Genomic DNA, 21,811 nt, shown 5'->3' on the forward strand with positions numbered 1-21,811 from the left:
AAGCAGCTCCTCACAGAGGTGTATGCTTGCAGAAAGCTCTGCTGGCAGATAAACCGCAGCGATCCACAGGGGAGGGGCAGCTGGACAATAGCCCTTCCTCAGTTTACCTGCTGGATCTTGTTCTGCCTGGCTGCATGGAGTGGAGTCAAAGAAGCTGCTCAGAGGCAGGGAGCAGGCAGCAAAACAAAGGCGGGGAGAATACCAGCCAGCCCAAAGGAACAGTGGGGAAGCTGGTAATTGGGCCGTGTGTGTTTGGCTTTCGCCAGGCTAGCAGGTTTGTTTTTCCCAGGCTGGAGCCCAGACTGAAAGAGACACGAAATTATTAAAGACCTCAACCTAGAAAGGAGAAAAAAAAGGAAAAAATGTTAGTAGTGAAGGTTGGAGGTGAATCTCAAGTAATAGCGGTGCGGTGGGGGCTCTCTTGTTCCTTTCCAAGGGCATAGATGCCCGGGAAATCATTTTCAATGGCAAAGAAAAATGAAGTTTAGATAAAATTCATTCCAGTTGACTTTTATTGCTAGTTTAACTCATTTCTTCGACAGCTGGGAGCTTACTGGGCAGGATGCAATAGGTCCTGCTACAGAAAGGTAGAGCTGTGCCTTCCCGGTCCCTTTCTCATTGCAAGAAGTTTCCTGCAGAGATCCAAGTCTAAAAGAGACCTGTTGATGAGGCAGACCCAGAGCCACCCTCAGGGATTCCCCCACAGTGGGGCTGATCCCCAGTCCTTTTGCCAGGCAGATGTTGCAAGGAGCTGTAAATCTACCTGCAGGTCTGTAGACTTCTGGCAGGCAGGATGCGTGCAGGAGCTCAGCGCAGCAGAACTTCCCTGATTCACACCAGACATGGGTTTACTCATTGACACAGTACTACCCACTTCCCTAGGAGCCTATGCTTTCTCACAGACATTTATTTAACCAGACTGACTCAGGTGCTTGACATGAAGGAGGTCTTTCAAGTAGGCATGCTCCACACAGCATCTTGCTGGAGTCCTCTGGAAGGGAGGTGGAGAGCCAGAGCATGGGAAACTTCACCTGTCTCTCCTTGGGGCATCCCCCAACTTAGTAAATGGACACTAGGAGAGAGAAGGGGGTAACACTCAAACTTTTCTAGACAAAACACACTCTGTTCTCCAGGGACTTAGCAAGTGCCTTCTCAGTATGGAAGGGTTCAGAGAGGTACTGACCACACAGCACTGCCTGGAGGAGCACTGTCTGCTAATATGGTAGGGAGAGAAAACTGTATTTGAATATAATATACAGAATTAATGTAACGGCTTATGTAGGGCCTTGGTTTTCCTTCATGTGTTATACTCCTTTCTTAATAATCTTGCTATTGAACTTAAAACCAGTTCATTACCAACAACTGTCAGTTGTTGCTGGTCCTGGTGGATTAAGCTGCTTGCTGGCATTTTTCTTTGAGAAATTTTAAATGACTAGCATTAGGCACCTTTCATCTCTCGTGTGGTGCTTTAAAAGACACAGGCAATTCCTTTCCAGGAAAAGCTAGAGAATTCAGAAGACAGAGTCTCAAGCAGATCAGAATGCCCACTCATGTTTCCCAAAACCAGACTTCGGTTGTACTTACACAATTGATATTGAGATACCACTCAGTTGATATTTGAGATATCACTCAATTGATGTTGAGTGTCATATTGCTGCTGTAAGCACTTTCTGCAGGCAAAATTTTTAAGGCTTTCTTTTAATCAGTTATGCGCTCTTTAACATTTACTCTTGATTATTTCCTATTGACAGTCACTAAAACGAAGTGTATATTAACGCAGACAGGAGTTTCATTCATAGATGGTGAGCTACAACAGGATTATTTGCAAGTGCAAAGATCACTCACATGAATAAAGATTCGGTGGATCAGTGACTCCACTGGTAAAATGACTAAAATCCTTCTCCAAACACAATCCAGATATGTTTTCTTGCTACTTATCCAAGCAAGTCTGCTTTCGTGTTGTTCCAGCTTAATTAACTGAAAGCACATAATTATTAGTGAGAGCTTCGATGGGACAGGAGAGGAAACATGCTTCTTGGTGATCGACTTGCAGCCACAACAAAAAAAACCCCAAACCAGTTCTGTGCAGGAAAAGCAACCCCCTCCTGCTACATTATTCCATTGATCTACAAACATTTACATCTCCTTTGTTAACTAGTTTTCTGTAGAAATTTCGTGATCACTAAGGAACACTCTTTCAACTGCACCTCAAGAAACTTCTGGTTTAGACCGATCCAGTCTAAAAAAGAGGGTGGGTTTTTGCCTTTAAGTTGTGTTATACATTAAATCTGTTGGGCTTTTCTTGGATTCATGATTCATTGTAAATAATTCAAATTGGATTTACAAAAGAGAAGAGGCTGTACAATGAATGCAAGAACTGCATGTTACTATCTCTCTGACCATCAAAACTAACAAAAGCATTTTGTGAAGGCTACATAAAATGTTTCCTCCTCTTTCACATTGTTTTGTGATCTCCATTCAGTACCAGATTGAGGAAAATGAACATTTGGAGGATTTCTATCCAACATAATGATGAAGTCTAATGAGAAAATTGTTCTGGCTATGGCCAGAGAATAGTCTCACCTGAATAAACTTTATCTACATAATGTGCACTGAAACGAAACATAGACAACACCAGTAGCTCACAGATTAACAAGAAACACCTGTGAAGTACCACTGCAGCAACACTAAGGCAAGGTGCACTCCCTTCCCACGAGAGTAACTAGGAAAGCTGAGACCAAGAACATACTATTTATTTACGTATTTATTTAAGGACTAGGCACTTTTACAAGTAACAAGTGTACAGCAGTTAGTAACACATTGGGAAAAGTCATGTCCAAATCTGAATTTTCAAGGTTAAATCCTATCTTTAAGATGCCTTATAAACATGATGCTAGTGTTGCACAATATGAGCAACTGCAGACAAAATACAAACCTGGCTTTGTGCACCCAAGTTCTTATTTAAAAAGTAATCACTGTGCCCCCTTCCAAGTTTACTGTGATTCTATAAAGAGTTGCCTTAAGAACAGTTAATGAGCAGCAGATGATTTTGTTTTTATTAAGTACACTTACAAAAGACAACATTCAACGATGGAATTAACCAATGCAAGATTGATAATTCGTATATTCTGTAAGTCAGAAAAATGTGGAATTAAATCTGAACCTACCACCAGCACCACCACCACTCATAAAAACAAGCTTTCTCCAGTTATCTGTGCAGGTCATGTCAGATCCTTTAGCTGAGCATTTCCAGTATGCAAGCATTATCAGCAATCCAGACTTAATTTTGAGAGCATGCTCTAATCAGTTTCCCTACCTGAAAGCCTGGCATAAATTAACATAGCATCAACAACAGCCCTTACCCAAAGTGGTATTTGAGGGCCTGAGAGTTGAAAGCTCTCAGGACAGCATATACCAGCATGAGCCAGACCAGCAAGAATTCACAAAAATTTCTTCTGTGGAACATCTCCAGTCCAAATCCTGACCAATGGTGAGATGAATTCTCTGCTTCAAAGTCACATCCATCCAGCACTGTCATTGCAGCAGAACGCAGCCAGTATTATAGCTGCTGTCCTTCCAAAAAGGATTATTAAGGAGTACACAACCGGCAATCAGCAAAATAAGGACTGCAAACATCATCTGCTTATTTAAACCAAAGACAGTCCTTACATTCTCCAAAGATACTCCTTTTTCACTGATCCCACTTAAATAATTGTAAATTTTCCGAAAGACTGAGAGTTCTATTTTAGTGCTGTGGGTCATGCAGGGAAATAGAGGACCTGTGCATAATTCCTTTGGGGAAACGTCAAAGTATCCCACTTCACTGGATATGCTGACCCTGGCAGTCTCCAGAAGGCTCAACACCAGTATAACTACCTTCCCACTACTCAGAAGAGCAATTCCCAGCTCATGCACCAAAATCCAGCCAGAGCAGACCTCCACTTTGGCCGCCCCATGCCGCAGCTGACACGAGCTCTCCGAGAGTCAGGTAAGCGCAGAGAGGAGAGGTGCTCGCATGCCTATAGGTGGCACTCTTGCTCTGACTCAACACGGAAGGGCCACGGAGCCCCGGTCCCCCTGTCCCTTGGAAGAGAGAGGCACATCTCACTTAAAAAACCCATCAAAAGCATTAATTCCACAGGGCACGTTCAATTAACATTTTCGATTTTATTGTCACACACTCAAAAACAAAACTATGTCGAAAACAATTATTTCTGGGAACAGTAAAATACAAAGTATTTCATACAGAAGTTTGTTGTTGTAACACAAACAGAAGTGAGACATAGAATATGCCAACGTGTATTATTTGTGCTCACAGTCACAAGTTTAAAAACTGTACCGCTATAGAATTGTCACATAGGCTTGGAAAGTGAGCGTTTGAATGTTTAAGCATCACCTCTGCATTTCTAGTATTACATATTTACTTTGAAACTTTCTAGCAGTAGATAAGAGAACATGAAAATTTTGTCTTCAGGGTTTGTTTTGAAAGCACCGTGACAACAGACTGTTAAAACTACTTCCTTACAGAGGGAAGTCTAAACAGAGACAATTATTGCAGTTGCAGCTTTTTAGGGGTAATGTTTATTGTTATCTATGATAGGTTTGTGAATATACATTAACAAGCAAAGTCACTATTTCCCAGCAGTCCCTCCTGGAAAGCAAAACCAGCATCGCCCATTTAAAATTTTTTTTATACTAAAGAAAGCAATCTCATATATTCTATACAAAATGCATATGCTTGGCCAGGCACTGACCAGCTTTCTCTTCTACGTTCTAAACCAAATAAGCAAAACTTCTTTATTGGCTAGCAGCAAAGAAGTTCTGCAAACTTCATGCAATAAATAGAATTCTGCTTAATTTAAATTTATTTCCAGAAGAGTGACATGACTAAATGATTTGTATTAGACAGTGACACACATATCACGCTCCATCACCAAGACCCTAAGCTTAGTCAGAAGGGGAGAGAGGAATGGAGTAAAGGGAATGTCTGTTCTAAAACAACTGAAAGTTTTATGCTGTACTTCGCTTTTCTCTTAAAAGTCCCAAAGGAAAGTTTCTAAAGCTACCTCAAGGTTACTTCTCACACAGGCAACTTGGTTCCAAATGCAAGTTTGAACATCATCTCTTCCCGAAAAACTGAGACACCCCTGCTTTCCTATACTTAATGACATTCCTGACTTGTAACAACACATACTTGTCACTCTCCTCATCGCTTGCTTGATCGCTTTTCATGTTTATCCTTTGTGTGCTGGTTCCTGCTTTGGTGCCTTGGAGGAGAGTAGCTGACTCTCCTTCTGGACTGAAAGCTGGGTGTATACGGGTGAATTCTGCGTTTCTTTGGTTTTTCTTCTTTCCTGCTTTTGTTTGGCTCAGACTCCTTATTGTCTTCCTTTTGCTCACGCTCTTGGTCTTGTTCTTTTTGAGATGGCAACGTGTTTTTGATGGTATTAATAAGAAATCTTTTATTTGTACCAGCAAGAGGACATTTCAACCTGTAAAGACATTTAAAAGTGATCAAAAGAGAAGGTAAAAATATCTCAAAACAAGTCTGAGATTTTAACTTCAGTGATTTTAAGACAGGTTTGTGATTTTGGCTTTCCTTGCATGCCACCTAGTGTAAACTCTCAGTACAGAAAAAGAAGTTCCAGATTATCTTCATTCTCCTTTTGTCTTACTCTTTATGGAAGAAAACTATTTTACTTCAACACAGTGAAAATCCACATGATTTTCACAAGGTAGTGTGTGCAGGGGGAAGCAAAGGATAATATATTTTAAGGTTGACGGTGCCTAACTTAGGTATTCAGAAATCAAACATTTAGTAACATATCCTAAGTCAAATTGGAATGGTTTACAGAGATCGTGATCTTCTAAAGGCAGCAGTATCTAGTGAACTGTGATATTCAGAAAGTAAGATACACGGGAATGAAGAACCCAAATAGCTGTAGCATAAACATATACATGAGACATACCAATTTAAACTTATACTTAGCAACCACCAAAGTGTTTTATTTCTTCTTCTTAAACAGTAAAGATACTTATCCAACTATTTTCCATTTTTTTTTTTTACTTTCTCCTCTCACATCTTAACAATTTTGCACATAATTTATCAGCTAGTTTTAGTAAACAAGTATCATGAATTTCATTAATCTTGTTGGTATCAGCTGTATTCTACTTACTTCCAATTTATCATCTCTTAAAGAACAGAATAAGAAAAAGCAAGTTTGAATATGTTCCTACAGAAAGCAGAAATCACTCTGAAGGCTTTGTTTATATTTGGAGTCACTGTGGTGCTTGTCTTCAAAATATTTTTGAGACAAGTTATGGGATTACTTTTAAAAAAATCAGAGCTCTTAGAGATCACAGCCACTTACTGAATCAACCACAAAGTCATGGAATCCTAACACCACAACGTTAAGATCATCTATTCTACTTGAATATTTTGTGTAAGTGTAGAAACTATACCCTAACTACTCAAAAACCTCTGACACCTCTGAACAATCAGAGCTATCAGAACAATAAGCAAACTGCAACAAAGATCACATACGATTATTTAGCACACTTCATGACTTAACTGGACATGAAATTTATCATGATGTTTTGCTTCAGGCCTGCCTACTAAGCATTCCTGATAATTGTTCTTTTCCTAAATCCTTTAAGAACTTGGGAGAGCAATTTTAGAAGCACACAGCCATGCTGTTTCATTTCCACTAGGTATTTTCTGACACTTTTATTGCATAGAATTTTAGAATTTTCTAAACTTTCTTCATATAAATCTACATTATTTTTCTCAAATTCTGGTTTTAAATAAATAAGATCTTTAACCTAGTATAACTTTTGTAAATTAGGGAAACTATTTATCCATTAATTGTATTACTGAGTAAAAACAAGAGGCTAATAAATGTCAGTAGAACAGGGTTTCTACTTCAAGCTACACCACCTATGAACACGGTGCTGAACATGTCATGCCACAGGTTACACTCAAGACATAACACAAACCAGCTAATATTTAAGTCCTCTATATATCTTATGTGAGCATTAAACTAAACATTTCCTACCAAGGAGGGCAGCTTTCTGTAGGCTGCATCCAGGCAAAAACTACTTCACATTTGTTCTTCCTCTTGCTTTTTCTTAAGAGCTAATGCACTGATTTAAGCACTCATATATGTAAGGCTAGAATGAGACAGTCAAAGTGCCAAAAATAAATCTGTCTGCTTGAAGCATTTACTTCTTTTTGACACTCTGAGTGCTGCCTGAGCTATACTAAGAAAGAAAACTGATGAGAAATGCAGGACTTGAGTCAGCTAAGAGATGCCATTAGTTTACCATCATACTGTGATTAAAGTGAGCCACCAGGCTTTCATGGAGCAGCAGTAAGTCATGGCACTGAAGCAAAACATTAGTTCTTAGTTTTATTGACCTCAAGACTTCAACAAAGCAAATTCTACCTTTAAATCTTAAAGTAAACAAGATGTATGGCATGTGCTACATTACATACACACACACACAAGTGCATATTTACATATAGCCATGGTATATATGGAACTGTGAACATTAAAGTGAATCGTATTAATCCACTGATATCTTTGAGACCATCTCTAATGGTGAGAAAATTGACATCTCCAAAGATCAGCCTTGGGTTTGCTGTAGGGTCTGATCCTGCAGTGCTCAGTTCACAAATAGGTTTGCCCACAGTGTGAGTTCTGAAGGGCTGGGAGGCAATCTCAGCCTGGGCACGGTGGAACACAATACTGCTGTGACCAGTGAACAGTGCCACAGAACTGATTTGACAAGCTTTGCTTTAAAACAAACAAACCAACCAACAAACAAAAAGAACAACAAAGACATGTTAAAAGAACATTAAAGTTCTGAACTGAAATGTGCCCCAAGCAGGGCTGCAGGCATGAGTGAGTGACACAAGCACACAAACTGCAATGCTAGAGCCATCCTGTCTACTAGACCCCTGTTCTGTAGCAGTGTATTCAGCCACTGTAAGGTTCACTTTTTGCTTTGCGTGCTCCAAAAGCTAAACCAATTACCAACAGAATCTTGCCTCCCTCCACAAATAAATCTCACACCCCCCAAAACCTCTCCATGATGCAATAACCAAGACAATGCAACGCACTGCATTTTGACAATGATAGTGCCTTTTGAGAAAAAAAATTAAATCCATCATTGTGAACATAGGTTAAATCTCAACCTACTGACCCTTTAAGCCAACTTCTGTGCAGGAATACAGAATTTCTAACCAGTGCCTGTCATTCAGTGCAGCAGTGCAGTTCAGCACAGAAATGTACTATACAAGTTCTTAACAGTAAAAACATGCTGATACCATTAAGACACAAGAGCACAGTGCCATGTGCCATAGTCTTGTCTCTGCTGAGTAACTAGATGTACTAAACAGGATTGGCACAGTCAGCCTCATCATACAGAGTAAAGCCATCTTTCCAAGAAAAAAGTTCACTATGAATGAACTGACAAGTACATTTCTACCATTTCCAAACTGCCATAGAAAATATCATATTTCAATAGAAGAGTGACTGAAGGGGGGGAAGCAGCGACAGATTGCTTTGGCAAACCAACTAATCTATGCTGTTACCCTGTCACAGGAGACCTTACAAAAGAGGATGCCTCAGAGGACACTTAAAGCTTTGAAATATGGTCTTGGCAGCCAGATGCAGCTGGCAGGACGTTGTAGGATCATAGACTCACCTGGTTTGGAAGGGACCTTAAAGATCATCAAGTTCCAACCCTGCAGACAGTAACACCTTCCACTAGACCAGGTTGCTCAGAGCTCCATCCTACCTGGCCTTAAACACTTCCAAAGATGGGGCATCCAGAGCTTCTCTGGGCAATCTGTTCCAGCGACAACTTGACTTGGGATGTGCCCTGATTACAAGATTTTAACATATTTACTTTGCAATCTCTATCTGTACCCTGTTTCTCCTCCTCCTCCTATTCAAATGAAAGATGAGGGGAATCACATTGCAGTGTTTCTGCACAGTCACACAACACCCATTCAAAGACAAAATGCAACACAGCACTTCACAGTTCCGGTACCCTCATCATCATCATTCTGCATTCTGCTGTACTTCTAACAGATTTGGTATGGAACAGAAAGCTATCCATAGGAATGAAAGTGGTTTTAGGATTTCTTTACAAAAAACAGAGTCAAAAATAATTTAATGCTTCCAATTTTTTTTTTTTTTTTGTAATTTCAGCTGCTCTTACAATGCAGAGCTGAACAAACCTTCCAAAAATATCCTGCTTTCCAGTTCTTACTTTGCATAAGCTTTTCAAGTAAGATGATAAGCTACATTCAATTTAGCTTTAGCTCACATTATCAGCATCTTTGAAGATCAGACCTATACACTGGAAAAAAGGGCCTCTAGAACTTTTTCACACAGTAACTTTTGTGGCATTTTAACTGCCTTTCTTGGTTAAAGTACAACAACTGCTTAAAATGGGACCTAATTTCACTGCCATAAAGAAGCTTATGGATTATCTACATAGAACCAAGAGAAACAATTGAAGGAAGCTGAACTTTTGGCTTCATTTTAACCAGACACAATGGAAACCCCCAAATATCCTATTCCATCTATGTCAAATAGCCTCTGATGAAACAAAGAAATTTATCTAACCATTTCAAATGTTCTTACATTATTTTTCCACAACTTCTCACCCTAGATCCAACTGATCCCTTCAAATGTTAGCTTCCAGACAGCTGCTCTGATGTCTTTTCTCATCTCAGAAGTTCCAGCATATCAGCATCATCACTAGGATTCAACCACAAATTCTGCTCTCTTCTGATCAACAATTCCAGGATTAAGACACCTTCAGAAGCAGGTTCTTCCTTACCCTTCTCTCACACATTTCCTTTCATTTGTGATTAGCTGTACTAATGCTTGAGCCAGATATATCAGCAGCAGGATGTACATCATGTGTTATCATAAGGATGCAGGAGACCCCCCCCCCCAACAAGAATCACCAAGGCCACAGAGTACATACAAAAAGAAACACTGCAGGAACTAGAAATACTGTATTGCTGAATGAAATCTATAAATAAGAATATCCAGTATTTCTTAGATTCATTTACCATGGACCTACACACTGCCTATCTGAGCAGTCCCTGAGAGTATGGAGGCCAGTGAGCTGAGACTCTTAACCAACTAAGAGATCATGCAGCCCACCAGCAATACTGACAGTTGCTCCATGTCCAGAGAGTCTCAGAGAATTACCCTTCCTGCACAAACTCTCGGCCAATATCACCGCCAACCTCCAAACAGGGACAAGCCTTTCTTCCACCAGCCTATAACCCACACAGGTTGCAGCACCTGCCCATGTCATCCACATTAAACTTGTAAGACAATGTAACACCACCAAAACGTTCCCAAACTGGAAGAAATACTAACAACACTGTCCTGTATTTCAAGGCTCAGTCTTTATATGAGAGACTGGGCTACAGGTTGACTGCTTCGTACATTTTTTCTGTACCTGTCAGCTAAGCTAGCTTGGATACTTGTATTTTAGGCTCCAGCAACAGCTGACTATCCATCTCAAACGATGAGACAGCAAAAGGTTAGGCAGGGGTGCTTGGGGAACTTTTTTGAAAGTTTTTGTGGAGAACTAATCACACTGGACAGTAACAGAGCAATAGCTTGAACCTGAAAGCAGTTCCAAAAGTGTTCAGAGGCTTGCTGGCTAAGGTTTTGCTGCCATCAACATCCACCAGGAGACACTACTCCTTGTACTGGTATGCACAGTATAGTCACCCCACCCAGGAATGCCACTTCTCCATACACCTCCCTCTGACCAACTTCTGTCAAATGCCACTGACTCCAGAAATGTATTTCCCAGTATTCAACAGCTGCTGGAAAGCAACATAAACTGGAATCAGTGAAGTATGAGCAGTAGTAGCCTCTGCTTCTCCTTACCCAAAGACAGATGGCAGAACAAATCTTTTCTTCATAGGCCGAGCTGCTTCAACTTTCCAGTGCCAATGCAGGACTGATGGCCTTACACTAGATGTCTCCAGGGTTTGTGCATCTCTTCTCGAGGACTCCTCTGACAAAGGGCTGAGGAATCCCAGAAGTCCTCATGAAACACACCTGTAAGTATTTTGAGTTTGGCAAGGAAGGAAGGTTTTGCGTTTTACCTGTTAACAATGTGCTTTTAGACAAGCTGATGATGACCTTGTCTTTGCTTCTATCAGCTACGATTTTGTGGATCTGGTCTACTAATATACATTTTCATGAACTAACTTTTCTGCTCATTTCATTTGCTATCCACAGAGCTCTGAGCAGCAGTTACCTTCTTCTCAGTAGTTTACACCTTGCAAGGTTACATATCAGTCCTGGATATAATTTCTGAAGGCCTTCAGGATTTACTTTTTTCCAGGATCAGTTACACTTGATAGCATTTTGCTGGAGTATGATACTCAACTGAGCACAGTTAAGTTTTCTTTCAAACATTTTACCCATTTTATCCCCCACATCTATATGCAATACCCAGCTGTTGGGCCAGTTCAGAAGCACCAGAACAGTGTAACAGGGCATAAAAATATTAAAGAGGTGAGAGCAGTGGCAGCTTGCAGCTGCTGTTCTATCCGTTGTGCCTGCAGAACTGAACAGCAAAGACTTACTGGGAGTTTGCCTTTGGGGGGCTTTATACTTTCCTTATAGCCACACACACCAGCCGTACACTAGCCTATGCCAAACCCTACAGCAGCAGATTTGTGACAAATGGGATTACTACCAGTCTAGGGATAAATTCAGTGACATAAAAATCCCTGGAGGTGCATTACAAAGAAATCACCTCTGAGAGCACGATATTCTGAGCTGCAGAAGAAGTACCTTGAAGAAGGTACGACAGAGCGTATTCAGAAACAAAGATATTCAGCAAAGCACTTCTTAGGCACCGGGTATGGGCCACTGATGGAGACAGGGCACTACATTTTGACCTAGTACAGGTGTTCTCAGGTACCACTACAGTCTTCAGAAAGTACTTCAACAGCCTCAGTTCAGGATATCACCATGCCAATCCCTACGTCCCTGTGTCCCTCTGCCTTGAAGCCTTCTTGACAATCCTTTCCTCCTACAGCTTTAACAGAACCCTGGCCTAGCCAGACACCATTAATCTGCAACTGCTCTGAAGAACAGGCCACCCTTGGCTATCCCATCTCCTGGCAGGTCTTGGGCATCAGGCTTTAGCAAACTGCATCCCGAGCTGATCATCACAGCCAGCTGAACAGGACCACTACCCTTTTACAAACAAGGAATAAGAAGGAGCCACACTCAGGAGCAGATGCCCATACACTCTCCTGGCAGGTATTCCAGACTGAACAAGTAGCAGCAAAATTGTACAGGGACACCTGATTATCTCCCTGCAGAAATCTTCAGTTTCCATATCTGGAATCAACTTGCAAATTCTCAGTAACTGGATGCATGCAACACTTCATGGTGCTAATTATGTGCATTGGCCACATGGCTAGGCTGACAGGGTCAAAGCACGGTGGATCAGTACAGCTATAGCCACTCTGGGGGATTAAACCAATTAAGCTACTTTAACAGAAAGGGTACAAACTGCATCCCTAGAAATACTGAGTAAAACATACAGAAAACCCCAACCTGTTTGAAAACATAAAGGAGTAACTTTTTTATCAGCAAGGCATTATTTTAATCTCTTCAGAGCTACTAAAACAAACAGATAACTGAGCTGAGAACTTCATGAACAGTGCAAGCTTCTCTCTTACTACGGCTGATGGAGGAAGCCAAACCTTATCTACAAGTGCGTTTAGTGCAGTCAACTGGTGCACTACTTGTATGAACATCCCTAGATCCAACAGCTTATCAAAGTCATACACACTATGTCATGATGAATGACTCTCCTCAGCATGTTATTACTTCTCTAATTACAATTACATGCATTACATTCCATGACAATCTAGCTGTAAAATCTGGAATACTGCATTGAAGAATCAATGCTGTATTTAAGATTTAAATACTGCGATTCTTTTCCCAGTTACTATACAAATTAGCCCCTGGGTTTTAGGTTTTTTTAGTATTAAAAAGTAACCCTATTCCAAAACTGGATTATACATTTGAGTTCAATGAGTTCATTTTTGGCTACAATTTACACATGAATTGTCTACTAAAGGATAGTTTGTTATTTTATTAGTACAAAGCTTTAGGTTTCCTTGTCAGGTTATGAATTCTTTTAACTTAAAACAGAGTCCAACCCAGGAACATGTAGCTAGTATGTAAGTACATGCATAATGAAGACGACTGGCATGTTAAAGACTCATGAGGTTCCAACCCAAACTTTGCAATTCAATCTATTATAAGAACATATTCCCAATTTTTCAATTGCTTTGTCTTCAACACATTCAGACAAGCAATTTCACGCAGACAGAATTTACCTGAACTTCTTTCTTATTTAGACTGGAATTTTTGTCCAAATTAACATGTGGATGAAGATGAATTATTTAAACATGAAACACATAAAAAGGTAGAGACTTCTCTCACACAATAAATATAAGATTTATTTTGGCATCAGTTGTAGCATTCATTTCCTTTTGGCACAACTTACCAACCCATAGCTCCCATTGTTTCAGCTCTAGTTCTCCCACGTTTTGCCTCTTTAAGTAACTCTTCCACAGCCTTCCTAAGTAAGAGAAAAAGAAAAAGGTCACCACTTGTGGAACACAGGAAGATGCCACTTTATGCACTTAAGCAAATAAAGCAGATAGCTTTATTCACTGTAGTGAATTAAGCAATAAAGAAGCTACCAAAATCACTTCGACTTTAAGATAATTCAGATTCCTATGCACCAAGATTAAGGGAAACATTCTGAAGTACTGAAACCAACAAAAGTTGTTGCAAATACAAAAACTGTAATACTGCATGAAGAACAGGACTTGGCACACTTCAAATCCTTTTTAAGCACACTTCTGACTGTGAGGACAAGTTGCATATCCCGTCATACCACAGGCACTCACGGAAACACAGTTATCTCCCAGGTAAGCTATCATCTGTGGGCAGTACCTGCTCCAAGATGCCAAGTACAGCATCAGCAACCTCACCAGCTACTACTGCCTTCCCACGTAAGAGAAGAAATGTGTGTGGCATGGCTACTTGCAAGAACACCAAAAAAAAGGGTGAAAAACACAGGCTGTACCACTGGAACGTGAGAGATGTTGCATTCACAGATCTTCATGAAATTACAGCAAAATTTATTTTTTTCTCCAGACCCAGAACTTGCTATCTGAGCATCCTGAGCTAGGTTATAGTGATAACGACAGGAACACATGGCATTTATAGAAGCTTGCCCTGAGCCTTCAAATAGCAATGTCAGACAAAGGTGAGGAAAAAGGAGAAGAAAGTGTCTGACTTTCAATTACCAGTTACCAAACTTGGTGATTCTCTTTCTGAGAAAAGCCTGTCATTATTATTGTACTATAAAATCTGTCACAATTTATAATTGAAATAATAAACCAAAGAATTTGAGCTACAGAGCACTAATAAAACACACACATAGGTATTTAAAACAGCTATGATTCAGTCTTAGGGAAAAGATCATAATAAATTAATATGGCGACACCAATTCTATTAACTTAGGTAGGAATTACACACTTTTAAGTATATGAGACTTTTTTTGTTATATCAAAGCTCAGACTGACCTGGAATCCATCTTAGTAGCCTTCTAGGTCCACACCTTCATTATCAACATTGTTCCCTAATATTGTTGTTTCAACATCACCCTTTTTCACTGCACCTTTACAAAGCCCTTTCAGCTTGCATGGACAAATGAAATGCAATGCTCAGATCCTCTTTGAAATCGTATGTTTCCACTCACTGAACTTATATCCTCTACACAAGTAAGCCAAAAGCTACGCAAACAAGTTTTTAAAATTTGCTTTTAGAGGCCTCGCGGGACTCCACATTCCTCGTTCTCTTCATTTTTACAGCTTGGTTACAATACAAACAGTTCCGTGGCTGCCAGCTTCAATTCTAAGGGCAGCAGCATGAGCAAAGGGAATACAGCATGCAACTTTCACATGAGAACCATCGAAACACTGGGGGACTGACAGGAGGGAAAATTAGGGACAGGGGCACATTTAAGAATCCTGTCATCATTCTGACATCTTTTATAGCAAGCACCACTTAAAACTTGCTGTGGCAAATATTTTTGGGCAACCAAGCTACAGAATTACAGTAACATGAAGGTACAAGCAATGATATTTTTATCTTCAAGAGTATGGTACAAGACCTATTTACACTTCTGAGGGATTAGACTTTTTCCTCTTTCTATATTCCAAGGTTACAGGCAAAGCTCCCATTGCATATATCCTAATAACCAGTATCACAAATGCGTGTGTCAAAAGAATAATGTCAAAGGCTCCCAGTCAGGCAAAATGAGAAGTACTTTCTATTCCTCACTCAGGGGAAGAGCTTCATCATTTTTTTCCAAAAGGTCAAACGAATAGACTGAAAAAATGAATAAATGGTAATAAAGAGGCATGTCTGATAGGTACAGGCAATGAAAACACCATGTTATCACAGAGACCACCCAATGTCTGTGATTACAGATGACTGTCAGAAGAAGACGTATCATGCTGGATCCGACAGCCGAGGCCAGACAGTCACAGCCCCACATCCAGGTCCAACCAGTAGCAAGGCTGAAAAATCTGCTCCTAAGAGGCAGATGCACACACCATGTACTTACACTGCTGGCCACATCAATCACAGACAGACACACACAGTGCTCACACCGACAGCTTTATCCTGCTCTTCTCTCCAGCCGGGTGTGGGAGCCCAAGACTTCAGCCCAACTGCACTGCTGGTACAGACCACCACGCAGGGCTGACTGGGACACCTTGGTCCCCCAATATCCAACCCCACTGCAGTCTTGCCTGTAGAGACACACAGGCATACATACACATCTCACCCCTGACCCTACAGTCTCTCCAGCAGCTGACCAGGACTCCCTGGTGGTCCCAACAGCTAGCTCCTCCTGGCTCTTGGAGATACAAGCTTACACTCCAGCTCTCTCCTTATTCACCCACTTACCAGCTACTCCAGCTTGATCTTCACCAGCAGCCACTTGGTCCCATACTTGCTCCAGTACTACAACACAGATAAACAGGTCCCCAATCCCACTTCAGGGGCTAACATTTGGTTTTACTCCCTCCATGAAATGTCCCCAGTTGGTCTGGAGACCAGGAGTGCCCCAGGCCTCCAGCCCAGGGTCCAAGCCCAACTACTGGCATCCAAACCTTCACATGTTCCAGTTGCTGGCACCATGGACACATGGTCCCTCTGACCCACAGTCTGACTGTAGCTGCTAGCGCTGAGATGTATACCTTCTCCCCTCAGAGGCCCTCACCCAAGAGAGAATTAGAAAGGAATTTAACTGGAAGACAGGACAGGCTGCGATGATTAGGCACAGGGCATGGCCAGACAGGAATACCAACCGGCAGCCTATACACATATGACCAGACCTTTTTATCCCCTTATTCCTCTATTTTCCCACTCTTACTTCTCCCCAAATCACTTGAACTTCCCGCTTTCCCTGTCTTTGGTTCCTCCCCTACACATCCCATAATAACCCACGAGTTAATCAACACGCACAGGTAAGCAGGGTGACCACCACGCCACAGTTGAAACGCAAAGCGTGGATTTCTTCCCTTAGCTCACTAACAAGGCTGGGTGGCATGGACGTGTGGGGATACAGGCTCTGTTAGGCTCAGTTCATCCTAGCGGCCAGGGGAGCCCACTGCCCACCCGAGTTTACCAGAGGGCCTCGCACTCGTGCAGTTCATCACCCTGCTGTACTTTATATCATCTCCCGGCTTTTGATCTCTCTCTCCCAGCAGGAGGTTCAAGCCTGTCTCTGAAAATGCCTCTTAAGTCTCTGGTAACATTTATGTTATCTCTACAGCTCTGTCAAACCAGACAGAGTATAACCAGCAGTAGACATAATATGTGAAGTTTTCCCACACTAATATTCTTAGCATTCCCAGCTGCAACATCACTTGAGCAAAACTATTCCCTCCCCTTGCTAAATCTTCCCTTTTTGACTCTTTCCTCCCAACATGCCATATGTGATCACAAACTGCTTTTCTTCTGCATCCCACAACCCCTCCCACATCCCTATGCAGCAACGCCCTTGAGTCCCAAAGATGCTCCAGCACTGACTCCTCTTGATAGGTATCATGCCTGGAGGCCCAGGCTATCTTTTGGGATCAGCCCTGGAGTGTGAGGGGGGCCCAAAGAAGACATCCATTTCTCTCTGACCTTACTGTGGGTTCCTACCCACCAGCTCCTCTGGGCTCATGGAGATGGAGCTCTGATGGGCTGGTAATTCTTGGCACGGGCCTGGGAGGAGCCAGGACTGGGTGTTATTTGGGCTCCCCCCATCCATCATGGTCTCTCTGTAGTCCTCACTGGGAGCTTTTGGCACATAACCTAAAAAACCCTGTCATCTCCGCCCATGCCATCGTCTCATTAAAGATCCTGATGAGAACTCTAACGAAAATGATCTACTGGACTTGCTTCACAGCACAGCCAGCTACAGAAGTGCACAGACCTGGAGTAGGATGGCATATTCATATTCAACATCTCCCAGTCAGAGAAGGGACATCTTTAACAAACACATCTTCGTGAAAGCATTAATAACTGTTTGCAGTCTATTCCACTACTATTCAAGCTCAAAGACCAAGCTTCTCCTCTACTGTAATCGACAAAAATCACACTTAAGCCTACTTCCTGAGGCACTCTAGGTCCTGACAGCAAGCTGCAAGCTCAGGGAAAATAATTAGCAATTTTTAAAATCAATTTTCTCAAAGCATTTTTATGCTAACTATACAACTTATTTTTAACTGTGCATGGGGCTAGAAATAGAAGTGAATGTTGGTATTCCAATTACAGCTGAATAATTAATATCATGATCTTCAGTCAAACAAATGACTGAAGACACTGACAGTGTTATTTAAAATTAACTCTCGTGAGCTGGTCCTATCTGCTAGCCCTTACGAAGAAAACTGATGAAAATGGAAGTCAGGAATAAAACCTAAGCCACAACTGTAAGAGCAAGAATGAAAAGAGGCACAAATACACCACAAGCTTCCTAACGTTTGTTCAAAGGCAAAGACGTTCCACACCAGGCACATGAATGCTCTCATTCTTTGTGGATCAGGTTTTGTACTTATTTAAACATTCTACTTGTCAATCTTGTGAGTGCTATTTGCAGTACATTTCTGTGCTGATATTCTCACCAGCCTGAGTAGTGAACATACCACTCCATTTCAAACACCAATCTTAGCTTGCAGACCACCTTTTTTTTTTTTTTTTTTTTTTTGCCAGGAGTATGGAATACTGAATCCTGACACTTGACACTGTTAAAATCAACAGTAAGTACCATCAGTTTTCTCCAAGGCACAAAGCTTGCTTGCTAAAAAGCATAGTTGGGCTGTCTGTGCAGCAAAAATATTAGATTATTGATTCTCAACTCAACTACAGGCCTCTTGTTACAGAATTATAGCCTTCTTTGTGATTCAGAGCAGCATCTCCTTAGGAAACACTTAATCCCAAGTAAATGATGCTCTAAACAAGCTTGGCAGGCACTTCTAATAAAGTATGATATCCAAAGTTGAGAAATATTTGTAGCTATTGAAAGACAGAATGGATTATGGAAGGGTTTGGGCACACAGTCTAACAAAGCCACTTCCTCTGTACTTGAAGAGAAACGATGCATCTTCTGTGCTTCAAACACACAGAACCACCATGACAATCATTAAGGAAGGAGAAGGGAATTAATTTTTTTTTTTTTAGATAGGAATGAAAATGGTGAGCTTCGTAGTATCCCAGTGGACGTTTAGCTGAAATAAACTAGGAAAAGCACATACAGGTACTTGCAGAGGAAACAAACTGAACAGCTCCTTCTGGCTGGTTTGCAACTTCTTTCACCTCCTTCTTGGGTCATAACTTCACAAGTTAACATTATATGTTAACAGAACTAAGAATTTTCTTAAGAATCAATGGAATCTCAAGGCTCAAGTGTCTTCACTGATGTACCAGCAAGTTCACAGGAGAAAATCTCAGTTCATACTTCCATCAAAGGTTTTTGGGTGAGATGGAGCAGAGGATGTAATTCAGCAGAATGTAGCAAATATTACTATTTTACACACCTGTGGTATTTACAGCTTTTAGAGTTTTAAAATCCACAGAATGCAACAGTCACACAGGAATTTATAAGTTAGTACTCAGCTTTCTAGGAAAACTTCATATTAAAGTGAGGAAAACATCAAAAGTAAGATCAAGTGAGAGTCAGACATGGCAAAATTGAAAAACAATATCAGGAAATGCGGCAGTAAGGATCAAATAGAAGAAGCTAGATGAAGAGACTTCTCCTTAGATAGTCACTATAAAAAAATAGGGCAACTGACTTAACAGATCACTTTTTGGAATATTGGGACACAAAATTAATTTCTGACCTGAAAAAGCATGCACAAAACCAGTTACACTTCCTTCTCCCTCAAGGTAAATTAAATAAAAACCACATGTACAAAAACCTTAAGTTTTTCTTTAAGATTGTGCATTGCAAAACAAGCCTGAATTCAAACTACTCAAAATATTCCACATAAACTTGCTTTTAAAGACTAAAAATCCACCCAAAGTAGTTAACACTGTGGCTACAGAACAGAAATACCATTAATTGTATGCTAAAGCCATACTACAAACCCCCTAAAAATTAGAAGCCTAAACTACCATTGCCACACTATTCTCAGGAGAATATGAGCTACAGGTTATTGAATATGAATCTAAGGCATAATGTCTGTAACCCAAAGGACAAAGAAAGGTCTCTATTAGACTGGAAGGGGTCTGTATTGAAGATTGTACAGGGAAGCATATTTAGTGAGTAATACCCAAGTACGACATCTAAACGCACACAGCACAAGCTCATTTCAGGGTGCTACTACCAAATTGAGCTGTTATGAAAAATTAAGGTATGAAAAAGTAACCAATGATAGGTGGATCCAGGACAGAAAGAGTTAATTGTCAAGTGCCCTACGTTGTAGTTACAATGTGTTTGGAGCCGACTGAACACACTCTGAGGTGAACAGTGGCATGGATTGGTGACACCAGACAGCTCAACCCTCCTGTGTACCCTTTGGTAAGTGTCACTGAGCTTCATCCTCATTATCTACCGCAGCCACAGAAAAGGAATAGCAAATCCCAGCTTGGACTGAACCATTAAGGCAGGGTAAAACTTCAAATGTAGCTCCTGGGAAGAAGAGCATTAGTATCAGGAGGAAACTGTGGAGCAGTTGGCCATAGCTGGGTGAGTGAGCAGCTATGCCCTGAATTGCCCAGAGAACCCCAGGTCCCTGGCATGGCAATAGCAACCAGAAGTCAGTGTGGAAGAACAGTGACGTGGTTTCAATTTGCCATGAACAAAAATGTTTAAGTTTGGAATGGCACTAGTAAAAAAATGTTCATGCATACACAGAAAGAAGCTTTAATTATTAAACTGATGATCTGAGAGCAGAAGTAGCTTAGCAACAATTAAAAGCCTCTTAGAAAGCATTATGCTCTCTAGCCCTTCCAATGTCCCAGTGCTATTGCTTTTGGCACATTTCATATACATGCCAGATATAAAGAGAATAAAGTTATTTTCTACAAGCATACTCAGACACGGTTTCTAAAAAGTTAAAGGTGAGAACCATGAGGAGAACGGTTCAGAAAGCTTCTGCTCATCATGTCACTGTAACAGTTGGTTTAAACAGCCATAAGGAAAGTGAACAACCCAGAAATACGCTTGCAAAAGGAAAAAAAATCCAATCACACAAATACGGCTATTTTGCAAAAAATTTGTGATATAAACACCAAAAGTCTATTCCTAAAACACAAGTAAGAGAAGCCGACTTTGAGTATCCAAATATAGAAATCTATGTTTTATTCTTCAGTGTTTGCTCGGGAGGACTGCAACTCAAAAGGTGCAGCAAGACAAATCCACTGGTCCCAACGAAATGCCAAGTAGAAAACAATTTTATTTTTTGACAAAATAACTGCCAAGCATTTTATATTTTCTTGATACAGGAACAGGGCAAATTCAACAACTGGTCAACAGGCACATCTCCAGCACTGAAAACTGAAATTTGGGATTTAAAAAATTTATTTTACCTAGTACACAATTCACCAAATTGTAACAGATGAGGGGTGAACCACCCACGACTTTCCAGTCTTGTCTCTAAGCGATACCAGCACGCACCCAAAGTTCTGTGCGGAAGACACGGCAGAAGCAGCTCCAGGCCGCGCTCCCCTCGGGGCGCACCCGCACCGCACAGCCCACAGGAGGGGCTGTCTGGGGACAGCGGGCAGAGCCCGGCGGAGCTCGGGGCCCGTTCTGCACCGCGGAGCACTCGGGCCGGGAGGAGCCGCCCCACGGCCGCCGCCAGCCCCCACCGGCCCCAGCCCAGCGCTGCCTGGGCCTCGCGGGGCGGGAGGCGCTGCTGGGCCCAGGGCGGCGCAGCAGCCCCGCAGAGGCCGCTCGCCCTCGGGGCCGCTTCTCCCACTATCGCTCGTCCCTCACCTCTCCAGCTCCGGGTCCTCCTCCATGGCTCCCCCACCGTCCCCCGCTGCGACTCCTCAGGCGCAGGCCGGCGCCATCACCCGCTGTCGGCCGTGCGGGGCGGGGCAGCGGGGCGGGCGTAGGCAACGGCGAGGACCCCGGCAGGAGGAGCCGGGGCGGGGCGAGCCGGGCCCCGCCACACCCCGCCGGGCACCTGCAGCACCGGTGGTCGCGCCCCCCGCCA

The 21,811-nt window shown here is 41.8% G+C and overlaps 1 protein-coding gene across 2 annotated transcripts; it reads right to left on the reverse strand.

The window, feature by feature from the left end:
* Positions 1-4,152: 4,152 nt before the first annotated feature.
* On the reverse strand, positions 4,153-21,709 carry POLR1D (RNA polymerase I and III subunit D). 2 transcript variants are annotated; one of them, XM_069012788.1, is made up of 3 exons: positions 21,589-21,709; positions 13,585-13,659; positions 4,153-5,492 (listed from the first exon to the last, which is right to left on the reverse strand). In XM_069012788.1, exons 1-3 carry the CDS (start codon positions 21,612-21,614, stop codon positions 5,207-5,209), a joined length of 387 nt encoding a protein of 128 aa, XP_068868889.1. In that variant the 5' UTR covers positions 21,615-21,709; the 3' UTR covers positions 4,153-5,206. The 2 variants fall into 2 exon arrangements, with proteins under 2 accessions (XP_068868889.1, XP_068868899.1); XM_069012798.1 differs by having other exon boundaries at positions 13,585-13,655; positions 21,589-21,681.
* Positions 21,710-21,811: the final 102 nt, after the last annotated feature.

The sequence above is a fragment of the Aphelocoma coerulescens genome, chromosome 1, assembly GCF_041296385.1.
Source record: "Aphelocoma coerulescens isolate FSJ_1873_10779 chromosome 1, UR_Acoe_1.0, whole genome shotgun sequence".
Lineage (NCBI taxonomy): Eukaryota > Metazoa > Chordata > Aves > Passeriformes > Corvidae > Aphelocoma > Aphelocoma coerulescens.